We start from the raw sequence: 19694 nt of genomic DNA on the forward strand, positions 1-19694 counted from the left end.
TCCTGATGAGTTTTAAAGCTGAGAGGCACTTAACATGTATGCCCACCCCGCGGGCTCAACTCATTTATACTGCGCAAAAGGAAAGACAAATGAGTGTTCACCTGGTGGGAGTCGCTGTGTGACATCTGCACATTGTCACATCAGCAGCAGAAAAATTCGATCAGGAGATTCTTTGAAAACAAAAGTGCAAACTGAGTAGCCTATGAACTTTTGCCCAGAGAGGAAATTATTTTGATTCCAACTTGCAACAAACTCATTAAAAACAATGTAATTCTAGAGATTATGAATGATATCTTTCTGTTGGTGGTGAACAGCTGAATGGCCATTCCTCTATGCGTCATTTTTTCCTTCTCCACCCTTTGAGTTTCTACTTTCTGCTGAGCTGAATGCATTCTCTTTCTACTCTGTTTGATCTAAAGTTGGGGACTAAGTCAGCAACAATATCATCTAGATGAAACAGAGCGCGTTCACTGGATGCTCATGAAAAAGCTGCACACTCTGCACATGTGGGGACAGTAAAGCTTTTTCTTGGACTGCATTTCTCTGGAATCATTGTTACTTTATTATCAAGATTTATTTTTCAGAGAAAGAACTAAGTGCATTTTGTCAGATTTACTGTGACATAATGAAATTTACTGCCACCGAGAGACAGCGTCTATGTGGGTGCTTATTGTTCCAATAATCTGGGGAATGTCTCAAATATGTCTAAGCTCTCCTGCCAGGCTGTAATTGACTTAATCTTTCCATTAGCCCCCAGTCGCATAAGTCAGCTGTCATCTGTTAGAGTTAACTGTTGTAACAAGGTGCTTTCTATGCTACACGATAGATGTGAATTTAAGCTATGAGACCTGATTTTTAACCCTTAACCCCCCCAAACACTGTATTTAAACACACATGGAGTGAGTGAGTACCACAACTACACACACACACTCAAACATGTCCCCTGCTGACAGCTCTAATAAGCACCAGCACACAAACTGACACTCTAAGGTCGATGGGGTTGCTGCTGATCTTATTGAGTTTGGTAAATATCCCTGCAGAAAGACATAAATATGACCTGTAACCTTCAAGCATCTTCACCTCTTCACAGCTAGCAAACACTGATGCCTGCGGAGTAATCTATGTAATAATATGCAATCTTTTGCCAACAATGTAGTTATTTGCATTTCGAGTCCGAGCATAGAGTCAGGAAGTAAGCTACAGTATTCGCATACACTCACCGGCCACCTCATTAGGTACACCTGAAAAATCGAATGCAGTTCAATACTGCCATGGATTCTGCTTTTATGAAGTTTAGTTTTTGTTGACTTTTGTTTTGTTAAAGGTGGTGTTGTACTGAACTAAATTATATTGAGATGTGTCTCTACTGTTTTGTCCTCCCTATTTACATACAGCAGGCCAGAGTATTAGAAACACCTCTAAATATAATGCAGCTCAGGACAGCCCCACCACCAGTTATGACCTTGATGCTGAAATATCATTGAATTAACACCTCTATGACAGCTTAGAAGAAAACCTGTACATTACAAGCAACATCAAAGCAAATCTTATGGCTGAGCTGGTGTATTGGGTTACATTAGATTTTTCAGGTGTACCTAATGAATATGCCGGTGAGTGCGTGTTCCTTTGCGTATAAAACCCTATAAACTCCTACAGCTGTGAAAATCCTGTCCCATACTTCACAGCTGCCAGAAGATGGCAACATCACATTATGTATCTAGTACGTTGCAAAGAATACACAATAGAGTTTCAAGGCTTTGTATGTATAATTTCATGTCTGTTAAGCTTGACTGATTCACAAACAAAATTATTTTATAAAATTGAAGCATCTTATTCTAAATGCAGATATGATAACTGAAATATTCCGTTCAAGACGCCTCATTTTGAATTATTAAGCATCAAATATTTGATGAGGTGTAGTGAAAACATTTTAAATGTCCTGCTTTAGTCAGGTTTGTTAATAGTGATAATAGTAAGCATAACTATAGAGTGATGTCATACCTGTCCATAATATTGTGTTCAGTTTATGTATGACTAGCTGAATACTGTTGCTGTGTTGTCTTGCTACTGAAACACTGTCAGGCCTAATTAGTTCAAGGCCTTGTCTAATGACTTTGAATTTCTGCTGCCAGCTTGACTATTGCATCAGTGTTCATTTTTAGAAGCAGGGTCAAACCCTGGCCGATACACACTACATCTAATTGACAGAGAGCTGGACTGCAATGCTGAATGTGTTCTACACCCACGTGCCCAGCACACACTGGCAGCCTCCTGTGATGTCAAAACAGCCATAAAGCACAACACCAAGTTCTGAAAATGCATTGATCTGACCGTGAAAATGTTTACATCTTTCTTTTAGGTATGTGCTGACATAAAGGACTTGAATTCTGCTAAAATATATCGCTCACCTCAGAAGAGAATCCACAAAGCTAGTGAAACTCTATCTATCTTATTTCATTTTACCCAAACACTATTAAAATGCTTGCAGCCTCACGATGCAATATACGTAAGTTTTCAAATGCAAAAACATCACAACTATTCTGTTTATAAATGAAAACACATTTTATCTCAACTGACAGACTAATCATTAATCATACTGACAGAACTGCCTACCATCTGATGGTGTAAACATTGTCCAATTAAACTTAAACCATGGTGCTGTTAAAGTCTTCAGTAACTGGCAGCTTTTACATCTGAAACCTGATCCAAAGTTTACCAGTGAGAATTCCCTTTTTCTCCTAAGCGTACCAAAGTTTTACTTATTTATTTTATGCAGATTAAAGACATAAACCCCAAGCGCTGGCACAAAAAAGTGAGAGTCATTACGTACTTAAGAAAAGTGAAAGCAGTAATCAACATGCCTGGAACTGGGTCAGAAGATTCTTTGGCAATAGCAAACATTATTAACAAACATTTGGCCCAGATATGTTAAACCACACTGAGCAAACCTTTGTAGGAAGTTTATGCTTCTCTAACAGCTTACCCGTAAGTCACTCAACGGGGACCCTACTCAGGAAATGTTTTTTGCTCACAGGGGAAACAGTCAGAGATTTTCTGCTTCTCAAGTATGGAGCTGCCAACAAAAAGCAGATAACACAGACAGAAAAACAGACAGTAAAAACGTCAGTAGTAGTCTGGTGGCTGAGCACAAGTAGGCTCATATGGATTTTATTTCAGGATTTTGAGAAGGAAATCTCCTTCTGCCATCTAGTGGCAAGTGGGAGGAATAATATATTGAGTCATTTACAGGGGTGTTGTTAATAAACTCAATAAGATTTGTTTCTGCGATTGTGCCTTTAAATTGGTTTGATTGTAGATTTAGCAATAGAGCGAACTCTACAGGTCTTTGGCAGTGTCAAAGGCTAAATACAAATAGTACTTTGCCAGAGCCCCTTAACAAAAGGAGCAAAAATAATACCTACTTTTGTTGCATTAGATCAGGATGAGGAAATATGTATCAGTACAGGTCACACTCTGCAACCAGTGTCAGCTTTGTCCATCAACAGCTTTCCCCTGCAAAGGGCATCAAAAGCAAAAATACAGTTCATGAGATGATCATACAATGTGACCTTAACCGTGACGGCAATCAGCTCAAATGACTCAAAATTAATGGGTAATATTTGAAAGGTGGTCACATCCGGGCCGTCATATTTCAGTGGAATAAATAGAAAAGACACTCTGCTGAACGCTGCTCGGGGCAGAGAGCCGTACAGCAGCTGCCTCCACTCTGTAAAACTGAAGAGCAACATGGTACATAAATGGAAGAAACAGCATCTGCTCATATTGCAACAGATGTTAGTCAATGCCATAAACCTACTGATAGCTGTTCTCTTTATTGGGCCTCACCATTTACATCTTTTATAGTTATTGAATATATTTTTTTTAATGGTTTTATGTAGAATTTTAAGTTTTGAAGTCATTGCTTTTTGCTTTGGTTAAATAAATCTTGTATTTATAAGCTGTCTTTGATTGCCAAAAAAAAAAAAACCTTAACTTTATTTAGCCCCATTTAAAACTGACCCACAGATGAAAGAGAGAAACAGGATGCTCTTATGCATTATTAATGACTAGATGTTTACAAATTCTCAGTTGTGGTGCGTCTGCAATGTGATCTTCTTCTCTCAGAAGTCCACTTCTGTGGATTATAACATTTCTCAATGTCCATATTTCCTGTGACCATAAAAGGTTTTACAGATTTTTTTCTTTGTCTTGTTTTCTGTCATGTTCCTTACAAAATATTTTATCATCTGAAGCCACTGCAGTCCCATTATATTATACCTTATTATGACAATACAGTACTTTACTCTCTTGACTTCTAATGAAGGCCACTTATGGTTCACAGATCAAGCATGCTAAGTTGTGATGCCATGGTCAGTCCTTGTACGAGCCTGTTCTGGGCATTAAGGAGGTACACACTACAACACAAAGCTGGTGGCAGCCACTCGACCAATCCTGTGTTGTGTTGCTTGCATGCAATATAACCACGTTTTACACTTTGCCAACATTGCATATAATATTTCTACATGTTTTAGACAGTAGCTTAAAGACTTTTCTTCAGTTAGAACTGACATCTGTTCTCTTTTTGTCCTTCCTTAAAGGAAAGGTTTGTGACAAGTTGAGTTTTAAAGTGATAATGTGCAAAATATGTTGGGCTAATTTAGGCAATATCACCAGGCTGCATATAACAAGGAAAAACAATGACCAAGTTTCAATGTTTAAAGATCTTTTACAATACAAACATACAGAGAATAAAAGTCTAATTAAATATTGTCTTTGTAGAATATTATTACACAGTACTGCTGCATACATTGTGCTGGTATAATTGCCTCAGTAAATGCACAAACCAGATTTCCTTGCAGATGCCTTGCGAACAGTGTTAAGGGATAATAGCTGCAGTGATGGTTATAATGAGCACGAGTCCTGTAAGTGAGAGATTCTGTTGGTTTCAGAGGAAGGGGAATCGATCTTGTCACACACACACACTGTGTCCTCCACACATACAGTACTTGCCAAAGTCACACAAAAGCGCACTGATTTTTTCAGAGCCTCAAACATGCTGATTAGAATGACGATGAGGGAAGGGGAAATGCTGAATGTGAACTCATGATTCATACACACTGACGCACTTGTTGAAGCTCATTTATCCTCATTGTCAAAATCTGCAAGTGCTGCTGGGAAGAAAAATGCACATCACTGATTTAATGTCTCAGGAGTAGTTAATTAGTAACACATCTAAATGTATGTGTCTTTGACTTATCTTATTTAGTTCAAATGTGTTACTTGACTATAGAAATTGGTCAAATAACTTTTTTATTTTTCAAAACCTGCATTACATCCAATGGAGTAAAAAAGCATCTACACAGGCTTCTTCTCGTTTTAAAAACTGCTCTTTCAATCAGATTCCAACAAGCAAACAGCAGACATGAAACTACACTTTGTTCAAACAGTCATTGACGAACATTTCCCTCCACAGACTTAAACATCAGGTCTATCTCAAGAGTGGAAAGTTATTAACGAACAGTGTTTTTTGTTCTTCTTGCCTATGGATGTTGAAGAAAGATATGGGTTGGCAGGAGACTTCTTAGCAACTGTGCCAACTAATGTGAAACACCATACATGGCTGTTTTCTCTACAATAAGAGCTCAATGTAAAATTCTATTAGGGATAAGTTATTTACCATCTTCCAAGTTCTGCGAAAACTAGTCTACAAAATGAAGAAACGTAGTTGTGCTTTTCATGTGAAAACGTGTTACATTACTACAGTTTTGCAGAAGTGTGTTTGTGTCTTGGTAAGTCAAGTTCTACTGACACAAAACAGGGCATCTCTGTTTATTATATGTTCAGAGTCTGACCTACAACAATGTTTATGCCTACAATATTTCCAAAAACATAAAAATGATCTATTTTCATCATTGTATAAGTACCCTTATGTCATAGCCTTCTCATCTGGAGCCTATAACAGCAGTGGCCTAATAATAGCCTGCTCCCTAACCTTGCTTCAAGTCCTTACAACTAACCATTTTTTCATGCCATGTCTAGTTAACAAAAAAGCCACACAGTTCTTAGAGGAAAATATTGATATTGAGTTTGGTATTGGCATTACCTTTCCATAATGGTAAACGGCATGTTCACTTAATGGGAAACTGCTCCAACGCCTACACCCTTTAAAAAAGTTTTGTGATACAATGGCGGCGGGAGGGAGGGGCTACAGGGTGTTCACCCCCCCTTTAAAAAACGTAGCCACGCCTAAACCCCCCTCTTAACATTAATTTTGAGATTACAAAAAATTTCTTAACTAAAAGGTGTATTATATACACATAAAGACAGCGAACTGGCCTGTATGTCTAAAAAAATACATTTAAAAAAATAAGTTTTATGGCGTTCCTATGACGCAAGTGATGATGACCATTGACCTTTACTCTTTGAGTGCTAATCTGACGATTACTATGCAGCTAACTTAAATATATTGGAGTTAGTGTAACAGTTTCTAGTCTAGCAGTAGGTGCAAGATTTAAATAGATTGGGAAAGTTTGAGCGTTTGTTAAAGCTGTGGACCGCTAAACTTTCTTTATCGCAAAAGTAGGAATGAGAGTGGATGTTGGTGGCCACGATTCAGCAATTCTAGCAATGAAAATGCTAAAAGCTAAAGTGGCACAGGACATCGTGGTGCCAAATCGGAAGATAACGAGGACACCGAGGACGATAAAGAAGGGGAGTATCCGAAAGAGCTGCATATATTGTAAATTAGCTTCGTAAGCTGGAAGTAAGCTACTCGCCATGTGCCGTGTCTGGCAGGCAGCTGCTAGCTAGCATTCTGTAACAATAGTAACCTTCGTGGAATCTGCATCGATCTTCATCATTTGGATTTTAATTGTTTGGTTCTGTTGTATGTGCACACTTCTTGTCTGCATTTGATCATTTTTAATGGGTAGCATTTAATATGCTTGCGTTTTGCATTTATTACCAGGTATTTCAGTTTTATACCTGAAATAATTATAGCGTTTTGGTGTAGTAGTATCATATGTTATTATTTGGTGCATTGGAACCTCCTAACCTCCTGCTATAAACAACCTAACCCCCCTTGACTCCCCCTATCACTGTTCCCTGTTGCCGCTGCCGCTGTATAACAGCAAACCAAAAGGCAGAGTGTCAGTGTTGGTTTAAGATGCGTTTTCTGAGTTTTTGACACGCAGTTTCAGCAAGAGGATAGGTCTCTTGTCCATATATGATGAGGCGTGTAATTTGCGGAGAAATGTGCAGGTCAGTAACATACAATGTCTTTACTAGCCCTACAGACGAACAAAAGAGCGAAAGGGGTGGGCAGGGGATGACAAGATATGTCATTAAGTTACAGTGTGTGTCCAGTGGAGACTTCAGTCATAAGATGAGAATCCGAACACTCAAGTTTCCTTTCTGACAGCCGCACTTTCTGGCTCTCCCTGGAGTGGCTCATAAGTAAATCACAACTGGAAAGCAACAGGACGAAGGTAAAGTTCCCGTGTTTCTCTAGCGCATGATTATATTTAGGTCGCGGAAGTTCCTATTTAAATAATCTGCTGTGAACTGTTGTAATTATTTCCTTCCTTCTAAGAACCTAAAATGTTTAAGATTGTGTTTATGTAAATGTAAGGGCTGTTGTAGATTTACACTTTTTTGGGCAATAAGCTCTAAGAATTAGGAACTAATACACAACTGATATTCACGTTTTTGTCCTTTTGAAATTTTGAAATACTATATGGCATTTTTAATGATTCTATAAAAGTAGGTTACGCTTTTGACAGATAAAGTTGTTGTAAACGTATATATTTTAAATATAATCTGATTGCTGGGCCAGTATCCCTTTTAACATATCTTTTATATGCCTGTCCTTATATTTAACTGTTGTCATTAATTTGAAGTGAGTTGTACTGTTCCTTCTGTATATGAATCATCAAATCTTAGACTGAAACTTGATCTCATTTTCCACCTTTCCTGTTGACACTGTGATGCTGTAGCAGCAATGTCACAGCTCTATTACAAGAAGGCTGACAGCTCCTCATACAGGGACCGCATCCCCCTGCGGATTGTGCGGGCAGAGTCCGAGCTCTCTGCCCTGGAGAGGGCTTACCTGGGGGCTGTAGAGAAGGGGGACTATGCCACTGTGAAACAAGCCCTGGAGGAGGCTGAGATCTACTTCAGGATCAACATCAACTGTATCGACTCCCTGGGACGCACAGCCCTGCTTATTGCAATTGACAATGAGAACCTGGAGATCATTGAGCTGCTGCTCAGCTTTAATGTGTATGTAGGTGATGCCCTGCTTCACGCCATCCGAAAAGAAGTGGTGGGGGCTGTGGAGCTGCTCCTCAACCACAAGAAACCACGTGGAGAAAAACAGGTACTTTAGACTCTTGATAGCATGATATACAGTTTTCATTCCTCCAGCTGTTTTTCATCTAGACCTTCATTTTATTCATTTTTTTGTGGTCAACATGTTATTGACAAAACTTTTCTTAAAGCCCAACAGTTTCAAATCCTGAGTCACTAGGATGTCACACTTTCACATTTAGGTTCATGTTAATTGAGAGTCAATTAAAGTGCTGCAGCCGTGGGAGTGTAGTCATTTTTCTTATATTTTAGATCTGATAGTAAAAGATTAAAACACGTCTCTATTATTCAGGCATGGTTGTGTTTATTTAAGGAATCATACTCTCTATTTTCTGCTTGAATATTGCAGCACTGAAACTCTTTATGTGCTGTTCTGAGTCTTTTTGCCAAAGCTTTTACAATAGAAACTAATTTTCCACAGTTTGTGTACCAGGCAGTTTTGTAAAGCTTCCTGTTGCATTCAAATACATCACAAATATATTCTTAACATCTTCATAAATTTGTTGTTGAACGCTTCTGGGTCTCCATCTAATGAATTCTGTAAAGAATGGGGACAAGAACAAACAGTGTGGTTGCTTGCAATCAGGGAGATATTTGAGGCCAGATGAATCACAAGCCATTAGCTGTGTGCTTGCAGTTACACAAGATGGTAAGAGACAGATGAAATTAGATCCAATAAATGCATTTTTTTTTGTCAGTTCCAGTGAGAGGTTCATCAAGCAGGGTTCTTTTGTGAAATATCTGATAAATAAGTGTTCTGTAAAATTCATGACTTTATTATTGTTTTTCTTTTTGGCTACCTCTAAAGGTCCCACCGATTCTACTGGACAAACAGTTTTCAGACTTCACCCCTGACATAACTCCCATCATCCTTGCAGCCCACACAAACAACTACGAGATCATCAAACTGCTTGTGCAGCGTGGTGTTTCTGTACCTCAGCCACATGCTGTGCGCTGCAACTGTGTGGAGTGTGGGTCGAGTTCGGACATGGATGGCCTGCGTCACTCGCGCTCTCGACTTAACATCTACAGGGCCCTCGCCAGCCCCTCACTCATTGCCATCTCTAGTGAGGATCCTTTTCTTACAGCTTTTCAACTCAGCTGGGAGCTGAAGGAGCTCAGCACGGTGGAGAACGAGTTCAAGTCAGAGTATGAGGAGCTGTCCCGTGTGTGTAAACAATTTGCTAAGGATCTCTTGGACCAGACCCGAAGCTCCAAAGAGTTGGAAATAATCCTCAACTACCGTGATGACATCAACCCTCTGCTGGACGAGAGCAACAATGATCTGGCTCGTCTGAAGCTGGCTATAAAATATTGCCAGAAAGAGGTAAGCTTTTTGTTTATTATGATATCCTCTTTGTCACATGCATCCATCTGCAGGGTTAAAAAGATCACAGGCATCACAGGCATCACAGTTACACATACAGACATACTGAGAACTGACAGGGTTTTACAGGTTCACTTTTGGAACAAGTACAACAAGTAATAAATATTACATCCTTAGCAAAACACCAGATGGATAAAAAGAAGAAAACAAGATGAGCTGTAAATGGCCTGAGAAGGGTGGAGATGTCCATGGGGAGAGCAACATGTAATTGCCAGGCTGGCTCTTAGAAATGCATTACAGTAGCCCTCTCAGACAGTCCCATGACAATTGGATAATTGGGGATAATGATGGAATAAGTGATGGCCACTTCCCTGAAATATATACTCATAATATTTTAATTAGGGAGTGAACCTTTTACTGTCTTTTAACGTCTTTGGAGTACTTATCCCCTGGATGCAATGACAACCTTTTGTCCTATGGTGTAAAGAAGAGCTACTAAAGATTTACACATTGTACACAGTATCAGTAGTAACAAAGTTAAGTCACTTATGAGGATTTTATTGGACAATATCTCTAAATGGTACAAAAAAAAAATCATTGATTTAAAATAAAACATCAGTGAAAGTTTAAATTGATCACACATTTGGGAGGCAAGGAAAAGTGCGGCTATAGCCTTTTACACATGTAGAAGGAACTTCTGGATTGTTGTGCTTTCTTGGTAATAGTACTACAATATTAATTACACCGTTTTTCCACTTTCCACTTTTGGGTCTTATTTGTGTACGTACCAGTTGTTCTGTATTTGCAGAGTTAAGGCTCATACCGTCTGAACACTGCTCGTCTTAAAACGTTCTCATGGACTTGAACATTTAAGAGATTTTGCATGCAGTGTGTGGACATTTCTGTTATATTTTGATGAGCCAGTTAAAATGTGAGAAGGAAAGATCAGTGTGAGTGTTCACAGAATGCTCTATGTGCCACAGTTGGTCTCCATGGCAAAAGGTTTTGAAGATGAACTTCAAGGGCTCAGTTTCTATTGGTGTGACCACAGATGGATGCTTTGGACAAGATTTTATGTATTAATATCAGACTACATTTTACATTGATCGTCAAAACATACACTGTTAACTACCATAACAATTACCTAATACCAATAAAAAAAAATAACAACAACTTGTCATATACTGTACTGCACATGCTATGATTGTAACAAATCAAAAGATAACATTCACTTAAGAGACAGCAGGCTACATCGCAAAGAAAAAACAAAAAGTATGTTAACTGGGGCAATAATAGACAGGACAACTTCAAGCAGGCCTTCTATAGCTGTGCTATCTTGTGTATTGTATATGAATTGCATGAGGCTCACTGGTTAAAAGAAGAATCAATGAAGTTGTAAAAACAAAAAGTAAAATGCTTTTTGATGCACTTCTAGCTCATGTTTTCAGGAATGGTAAAATTGACAACTTAAAAAACTTTATCACCTTTAATTAAATTATTGAGATTACATTTGTGATCATCCTAAATAAGTACAAAAGAACATAATAGCCACAAGCCAAACTGTTTTAGTGTCCTCTGTGCAGGGCCACTTCTAATATAATTTTTTCTAACAATGTTAGAGCAGGTGTTACAGAATTTATGTTTGAAGCACCTACATTATTTAGTAGGAATGAATGTAGTTCCTTTTTTGTAGCACAAATGGCAAATGTATTAGTAGAAGGCTTTAATGGATTGGAAAATGTTAAAACCTTGTAGCATGACTTGCTGCGTCACTGTAACAGTTAGCATGAAGAAAACTGAAACCTGTTATTGACTTACTTTTCTAATGATAACTTTGTCGAGACAGACGTTCGACTTTAACGTGAACTTGATTTGAGGTTTTGACCCCTCATGGAGGGCAGTTTGTGACCTAGGATGACCTGCAAACTTTCTGTGTTATCATCAACAAACAGATGTCTGTGAGAGTTGCATTGTTTTATTTCGTGATATTATATTGAACCTGTAAACAATGGCCGCAAACACAAGTCAATAGGTCAAATTAATACAGCAGTGTTTGTTGTTTGCCCCGCCTTTCCCTTACTGCACAGAGCTGGCCATTGTAAAGTTGACGTGTACTGCCATCGTGGCATATTCTGTGCTTATGTTGTGTTGAATGTCCTTGTCCGTTTATGCTAACAACCAGACAAACAACACGCATCCCTTAGCTTTTCTGCCATTAAAGACTTCTCTTATGAAAAGACACCTAAGTGCTTACAGAGTTTAAATGGACTACATAGACCAGCAGCACTTACTGGATGTGCACATTATTAGTGGCAAAATAATCCTTTAATGTATTCAATAAAGATGTTTTCTTCTGTTCTCCTGCTACCCTCTGCACCCAACACGCTCTGACGTGAGTTATTACATCTTGGATTGTACGGTCTTTGTATGCAAATGTTTTCTTGGAACTGTACATTGTGGTACATTTTGGTGAACATAAAGAGTCCTATCAAAACAATTGAGAACTTTATTATTAGCTTGTCAATTTCTCGTGTTATCCACAGAAAATTGACAGTATTTTAGATCATAATAGACGAAGAATTAACACCCTTTTTTTAAGGAGTCACATGTGCATTGATCAACTTCCACCTTCCAGAAATATCCTCAGACAGAATCTGCTCCCCTGCCAGATGCCACTTTTTGCCTCCAGTCATGTTAATGCAAGTGAACACCCCACAAGGACAGATAGGAAACATTGAAGATGTCACATTCTGCATTGATAGATTACCTCATCACCCAGTGTTTAATGCTATATAGTACCATAATGGGGATCCATTTGGCTGTAACTTGGTTAAGTTGAAATTAACTTCCATCACCATCTGCAGATGTCCAGAAGATACTTATATCAAATCTCACAGGGCAGAGAAAATGTTGTCAGGAAATTGATCAGGAAATGAGAACACTGCATACTGTACACTTGACACTTGTGTCTCCCTGCTTTAGAGATAGGTGTGCTATTACTTTTGCATGTCACACATCACTTGTAGTCTTAATCTGTTAATTACTCAACAACAAAATTTACACAATTATTGTTCTTGAAAATTTTTCTGTAACATTCTTTATGAAACATGCTTATCCAAATTGAAAACGTGTAAATGCTATTGAGGTTTTAATTCCTGCATTTTCGTTTTGAAGTTGAAATGGTCTATGCTAAGATAATTGTAGCCAAAATACCCATACAATTGACATTTTTGGGCTGGTTCTATCTCCTACATAAAACTGGAATTTTTTTTCATAACTGTCTTGAACATTTGTTGTTAGTTTTGTTTTGTGCATATTTTTTATCTTGTGTGCTGTTTGGATGGAGGTAGTTTGAACTCAATGATTTTGGTTCAGATCTGCCATTTAATTTCTGAATGTATTTATGATTTTAAAAAATATTGAAAAGTGACTATAAGTAAAAAGTTAAGTTAAAGTTGTAATCTCAAATATCTCAGTTTCGTTCTCTTTGGTGGCACCTATGGCGATAAACGGTAATTGCTAGAGCACACTTCCCAGATATCCAGACAGTGTTGAATGTGTGACGTCCACGATTGGCGCCGGTTGTAACTCTTGATTTTCCTCGCTGACGGTTGCTTTCCTTTTTAGACTGTTTGCCTTCATCTGAGCCGCTTAGCCCTGCCTATCCTCTCTGGCAGACCAACCACTGCTGGGTGATGGAAAACGTGTCACTAACTGGGCGCCGCTTGTGATTGTTTTTCTGCAAAAGTCAACACCGACACCCTGTCTGTAATAGTGCAAAAGTAAAGGCTTTCATCGGTGGGCAATAGACTTAATCAGCATTGTATTACCTCACTGGGCGATAGGTAGTGACTTAACAGACAAGTATTTAAAATCTTCGAGATAATCACTTTAACATGTCTTTCTTTTCTCTCTCTCTCTCTGTCTCTTTTAGTTTGTTGCTCAGCCCAACTGTCAGCAGCTCTTGGCCTCTCGATGGTATGATGAATTCCCGGGCTGGAGGAGGCGTCACTGGGCAGGAAAGCTCATCACATGTATCTTCATAGGCCTCCTCTTTCCTCTATTATCCATCTTTTATCTAATCTCTCCAAAGAGCCGCTATGGCTTATTCATTCGTAAGCCCTTCATCAAGTTCATCTGTCACACTGCCTCCTACCTGACCTTCCTCTTCCTGCTCCTGCTGGCCTCTCAGCACATAACCTTTGCAGACTCTAACTTTCAGGGCCCAGCACCCACGACGGTCGAATGGATGATCCTGCCCTGGGTGCTTGGTAACCAACACTAACGCACACTAACAGACTGCTGTTCAACCTCATGTTATCACACATCAGTGTAAATCTGTTTGCTGTACACACATTAAAAGAAAGGAACACTAAGGTGCTAACTTTGACCGTGGGTATGAGTACTGTAATACCGGCACTGACTGTTTGATTGTCATTTTTTTTCTCTGTGGAATTACCCTGTAGTGACAGTGTTTTAATGACAAATTATGTCTGCTGTTTGTTCACATCCTCAAGGCTTCATTTGGACTGAGATCAAACAGATGTGGGATAGTGGTTTAGAAGACTACATGGATGACTGGTGGAACTTAATGGACTTCATAATGAACTCCTTGTATCTTGCAACCATTTCTCTGAAGGTTGTTGCCCATATAAAGGTACTTTAAATTTTACAGTGCAAAGTGTTTGACAGACAGGATTAAATAAATATTCTGACCTACGCAGATGAGAATGCTGAAGTTCTACCTGATATAAAACACAGACATATTTTTCCCAGATTTTAACTTTGCTGCAGACTAGAGCATAGTTTACTTCTCAAGAGAAATTTCAAATACATGTTATCATTTTATATTCTTATAAGTACCAGAAAACTTCCAACTTTATAACACCTGATTATAATGGTAGTACAATGTATTAATAATTCTCATTCTTTTATTGTTTTCAGTTCAGTGGGCCCAAAGACAGAAACAGCTGGGACATGTGGCACCCAACTTTGGTGGCAGAGGCATTGTTTGCCATCGCCAACATCTTTAGCTCCTTGCGCCTCATCTGCCTTTTCACTGCCAACTCCCATCTGGGCCCCTTACAGATCTCACTGGGCCGCATGCTCCTGGACATCCTCAAGTTCCTCTTCATCTATTGTCTAGTGCTGCTAGCCTTTGCCAATGGCCTCAACCAGCTTTACTTTTACTATGAGACAGAAGAAGTTGGTAAATGCAAGGGTATCCGCTGTAGTCGACAGAACAATGCCTTCTCCACGCAAGTTGAAATTCTTAATTATTGTCCAAGACAAATCTGCATTATTAATGATTCATATGTTTTGTTCTGGAGGACGTCATGTGATTTGTTGTTGTTTGCTTTCCAGGCTGTTCGAGACGCTGCAGTCATTATTTTGGTCTGTATTTGGCCTGATTTCCCTCTATGTGACCAATGTGGAACCAGACCATAAATTCACTGAGTTTGTGGGCAGTACCATGTTTGGAACATACAATGTCATCTCCCTGGTAGTGCTTCTGAACATGCTTATTGCAATGATGAATAACTCCTACCAGCACATTGCCGTACGTGGTTCAGCTGACCTACCTACTTTATAGTTTTACTTCACTAATATATCTTGTTATCTAATATAATATATTATATATAATATATCTTATTTCTTTGCAAAAGTTTTTTTTATAAATTGCTGTTTGTGTTTCTTTCAGGATCATGCAGATATAGAGTGGAAATTTGCAAGAACAAAATTATGGATGAGCTATTTTGAAGAAGGGGGAACTTTACCATCTCCATTTAATATAATACCCAGTCCAAAGTCCTTCTGTTATGTAATCGGATGGATAAAGAAGCATTTTTTTAAGAGACCAAGTATAAAAAGGCTTGAAACCTTTGAAACACTGGGGGTAAGGAGCTTTTAGAGATTTGCTCTGATCTTTGTTGTCTCCACTGCTTTGCATACATTTTCAATATTAATACTGTTCTCATAGCTTCCCTATTTACATACAAGAGGGGGCCAGAGTATTAGAAACGCCTCTGAATATAATGCAGCTCAGGACAGCCCCACCACCAATTAAGACCTTGACGCTGAAATATCATTGAATTAACACCTCTATGACAGCTTACAAAAAAGCCTGTACATTACAGGCAACATGAAAGCAAATCTTATGGCTGAGCGGGTATGTTGGGTTACATTAGATTTTTCAGGTATACCTAATGAAGTGCCCGGTGAGTGTATTATAGGACCTCCCGCTGCGAAAGGGCAAGCCCAGAAAAAGCCCTACCTTTGTAAACTTATAGGATGTGTTGCTTGTCAATTAACAACTTTTGTCTTTCATTGCAGAGACGCGCTGCCGTAAATGTAAGATTTAACCATGAGTATCAGGTAGTTATTTGTTTTACACAATGTGCTGTAAATGTTTTAGTTTAAAACTCTATACATGATTCAAATTGTCTTATTCAAATTATTCAAATGTGTATTATCTAGGAGGTTTTGAGGAACCTTGTGAAGAGGTATGTGGCCGCAATGATCAGAGATGCCAAGACTGAAGAAGGGTTGACAGAAGAGAATTTTAAGGTAATATGATGTTACACAAAATTGGAATCTCAAGTATCTTTTTTTTCATTGCTGTGTAATCATTGCTGTTGTTTAATCTCTGTTTCTCAATAAATGATAGGAGCTCAAGCAGGATATCTCCAGCTTCCGCTATGAAGTCCTTGGAATGATGAAGGGTAAACCACAAGGTGGGGTCGGAGGTCAAGTTGCAAGCTCCACCTTGGCTTACCCTGGAAACTCCTTTAAATATTCTCCCAAATTCCCTACTGATGAGCCTCAAAAGAGGCTGAGCTTCTTTGATGTGACCACCACCGTCCAGCAGAGCAGAGTTACCAACTGCACCAGCCCAGTGGGCTCTAACAGGCAAGCCAATGGTTTAGTTCCGTCTAGTAAAATACAACTTCAGAATGAGCTTTGCAGGGTCTCAGATGCTGCATCTGAGCAGAGCACAATCCTCTCTCAGAAATGCGTTGAAATACATTTGAATTCGGAGGAAGATGCACTGATATCGGATGAACAGTACCAAGAACAACTTCAGACTGAGGAAGTAGTTGTTGAAGTCTTACAAAAAGTGGATAAGGAACAACAAGACATTCATGAGATTGGACCTTCTTGCACAGAGCTCGCAAAGGAAGTGAAAAATGGGCACAAAAAATATAAAAATTAACCTGCATCTGCAAGTGAAAGATGTTAATCAGATTAAAGATTTAAACATTTTTGGAACTCATTTCCATTCATTCCAAAAATGTTCTCATGATTGACCATATTTTATATTCCTATGTATCAGTTTGTATAATCTATCCCCAAATGTATATGAAGTTGTAAGTTTATATTATATCATGTCAGTATATTACATGCATTAACCTGAATTGTAGATGAACAACAATACAGACTGGGTTGTCAGACTTGATCAGGGGAAACAAGTTAAACTTGAGCATTTACTCCAAAGAGCCCTGACATCCTGCTGCCTATACTCTTCTCCTTGAACTGTCCTCTACCTGTGATATGCACAAGTATGTTAAAGTTCTATGCCTCAAAAACTGTATTTAGTCCTTTTTGCAAAAATCCTTTACACAGGAAGAAATGATCCAGACAAACAAGTTCATTTGTGTCCAATAACTGAGCAAATGTTATGCTGAATTTGAAGGAATTATCCACTGGATTAAGCTCCTATCTAACGTAGCACGTAGCTAATACTAAAGAGATTTTAGTCTGCTTCTCTTAAACACTGAAATTCCATAACTTGGTTATAGTGGGAGGGAAGGTTTGACTCTTAAGTCTGTTGTTTGATCACAAGCTTATTACAGAAATTATTCCTCAACCATGTGCACCATGTACTGTACCTTACAGGTGTAAGGGCCACTTTGTCATCTGTGTGTTTCTGTGCAATTTAGTAACTTGTCGTGTAATGGAAATTCTCTTTAAATAAAGGAGACTGCTGATTTAAAAGGCAGCCCTTCTGACTGTTTTTATTCATGTCAAACTCTACTTGTTCCCACTTTCAACTTTCTGTAAACTTCTTCTATTTGAAAACATGCACACTGACTTTAAAAACTAAGATGGAGAGTAGAAGGCACAACATTGGAAGAGGAAACTTTTCCAATCGACTTGCCTTTCTCTTGAGGAAGGATAACTTTTTTAATCCACTGACAGCACTAATAATAATATAACTAAAACTGTATTAGAGTGTTCAAGTCCTGCCATACTTTGGTTTTAATGTAAAGGTTTAATGTTAAATTTAGTGATCCTGTGGTTAGAAGAACAGTCGGCCTGTGCTTAAGAGATTCCTACTTGTCAGGCAACAAGCCTCATCAATAGATGTGTAAGCATGTAGAAGACCGATACAGTGTTGTGGGCTCAATAAAGATGTAATGTATTAGTTGTTTACTTATTAAAGAATAAATACTGTGACGACCATCAGGAAAGCAAGTCGTATAACAGTAATCTAAATTACTGGGACTCAAAGGGTTGAAAGCAAGTCACTCTACTTGCTGGTTGCATTTTTTTCCTCTTAAAAGGAACCTGCAACATAAACTGATATAAACTTATCTCATCCAGTTTTTAACATGTGCTGTGTCTGTGCGTCTCTGCGCGAATCATCGATGTCCACATTCAAAGTGTAAAAGCCTCGCTGCTTTTAATTATCATTGAAGAAAGCTAATGGGTGCCAATTTTCCCATGCAGGCCAGTACTCTGTAGAGTAGTTTAGAAATTGGCTCCTCATTGGAATGTTGGGATTGTAAACTTAATGTATTCCAGTCTTTGGGATTTAAGGAGAGATGAAAAGCCTGCGTTGGGATGTTCTGCATGAGTCCTTTTCTGAAAGCTTTAACTAATCAAGTTTCATTTTGTCTTGAAAGTGTTGCATTTTCTGACATTTTAAAGCTTCAGGCTCGCTGGTTAAACATACACGGAAAAGTATAAGCACTGCCACTGGTTTTCAGTCTAAAATCTTGTAGGCTAAATCTCTACCCTGATTTTACAACACATTTAGCTGGCCAGAGCAATATTATCTTCTTCCCCACATTGGGAGCATCTGGATAGCCAGGAGGTTAAACAACGTGGCAGAATGACTGGTTTAAATGATGCCACTTGGGTATGTTGTGAATAACAAGGCCCGCAGGTAAAGCTTAACAGCAGCTACACTAATAACGTTTGAGTGTAAATTATACACTCGTGTTATTTTGGCAAGAATGCTTTGGGTCATTTGCTTATTTATTTTTTCACTAAAACCAAAAAAGATTTTATACCACATTAAAAAGTTGCCGCTTTGATATGTGTGACACATGTTTCATGCTGTTTGAAGTTCTTCTTATATAATCTTATAATCATTTTCTTAGAACTATTCTAGGATTCCAAGATGTGAAGTCATGTGTCTGACAATCTGTTTCACAGACAATTATCTCCTTAGTGTGTTTGTACTTGTAGCCAGATTCTATTGTTAGGATCAAAGTACAAACACTGTGTCTTGTTAGTTATTTTTTTAAAGAATTTAAGAGTTTCAGTGTTTATAACCTCTCTCCGATGTAAACCTGATTATGTGAAAATATAACGTATGTTTATACTGATGCTGAGTCTCGCAAGCTTAACCCCCCACCACTAGGTGGCGCAAACTACATACTGAAATATTTCTACTATCAGGGCTCTGGCAGTGATTCAGCAGGGATTATGCAATTTCTGTTTTCTTTGTGGTCCAAATAAATGACACTTTAACAGGGAAGATAAATCTGAATTCTTAATCCCATCTGCTTATTATATTTGTCTCTGAATATGGCACTTAGCCTCAAGGTTTTAAATAATTTGCTCAGTCTTATTGAAGAAGTGCACTGCGATTTATGTTTACTTAAGCCATTTGTTTAAAACCCTAATACTGAGCCTTGTGGTTTTATATGACCAGATAACTTAAGGTTGTTTCTATGCAATGCAGTAACATGTCAATTAAGTAATGTTGTCT

General features: G+C 38.4%; 1 protein-coding gene across 1 annotated transcript; it reads left to right on the plus strand.

The window, feature by feature from the left end:
• Nucleotides 1–7317: 7317 nt before the first annotated feature.
• trpc4b (transient receptor potential cation channel, subfamily C, member 4b) lies at nucleotides 7318–17121 on the plus strand. Its single transcript, XM_069668266.1, has 10 exons — nucleotides 7318–7487; nucleotides 7995–8377; nucleotides 9176–9694; nucleotides 13629–13965; nucleotides 14212–14351; nucleotides 14639–14952; nucleotides 15059–15254; nucleotides 16028–16069; nucleotides 16172–16261; nucleotides 16362–17121. The coding sequence occupies exons 2-10, from the start codon at nucleotides 8000–8002 to the stop codon at nucleotides 16905–16907; spliced, it is 2562 nt and encodes an 853-aa protein (XP_069524367.1). The 5' UTR covers nucleotides 7318–7487; nucleotides 7995–7999; the 3' UTR covers nucleotides 16908–17121.
• The last annotated feature ends 2573 nt before the right edge of the window (nucleotides 17122–19694 follow it).

This window comes from Semicossyphus pulcher, unplaced genomic scaffold (genome assembly GCF_022749685.1).
Source record: "Semicossyphus pulcher isolate SPU_LCO1_2020_fin unplaced genomic scaffold, fSemPul1.0.p SCAF_19, whole genome shotgun sequence".
NCBI lineage: Eukaryota > Metazoa > Chordata > Actinopteri > Labriformes > Labridae > Semicossyphus > Semicossyphus pulcher.

Excerpts from the sequence above, each read along its gene's own strand:
- trpc4b (XM_069668266.1), top strand. The coding sequence starts at position 8,000 with ATGTCACAGCTCTATTACAAGAAGGCTGACAGCTCCTCATACAGGGAC. Across the intron at positions 8,378-9,175 it reads AACCACGTGGAGAAAAACAG|GTCCCACCGATTCTACTGGA; the intron begins GTACTTTAGACT and ends CTACCTCTAAAG. Across the intron at positions 14,352-14,638 it reads AGGTTGTTGCCCATATAAAG|TTCAGTGGGCCCAAAGACAG; the intron begins GTACTTTAAATT and ends TATTGTTTTCAG.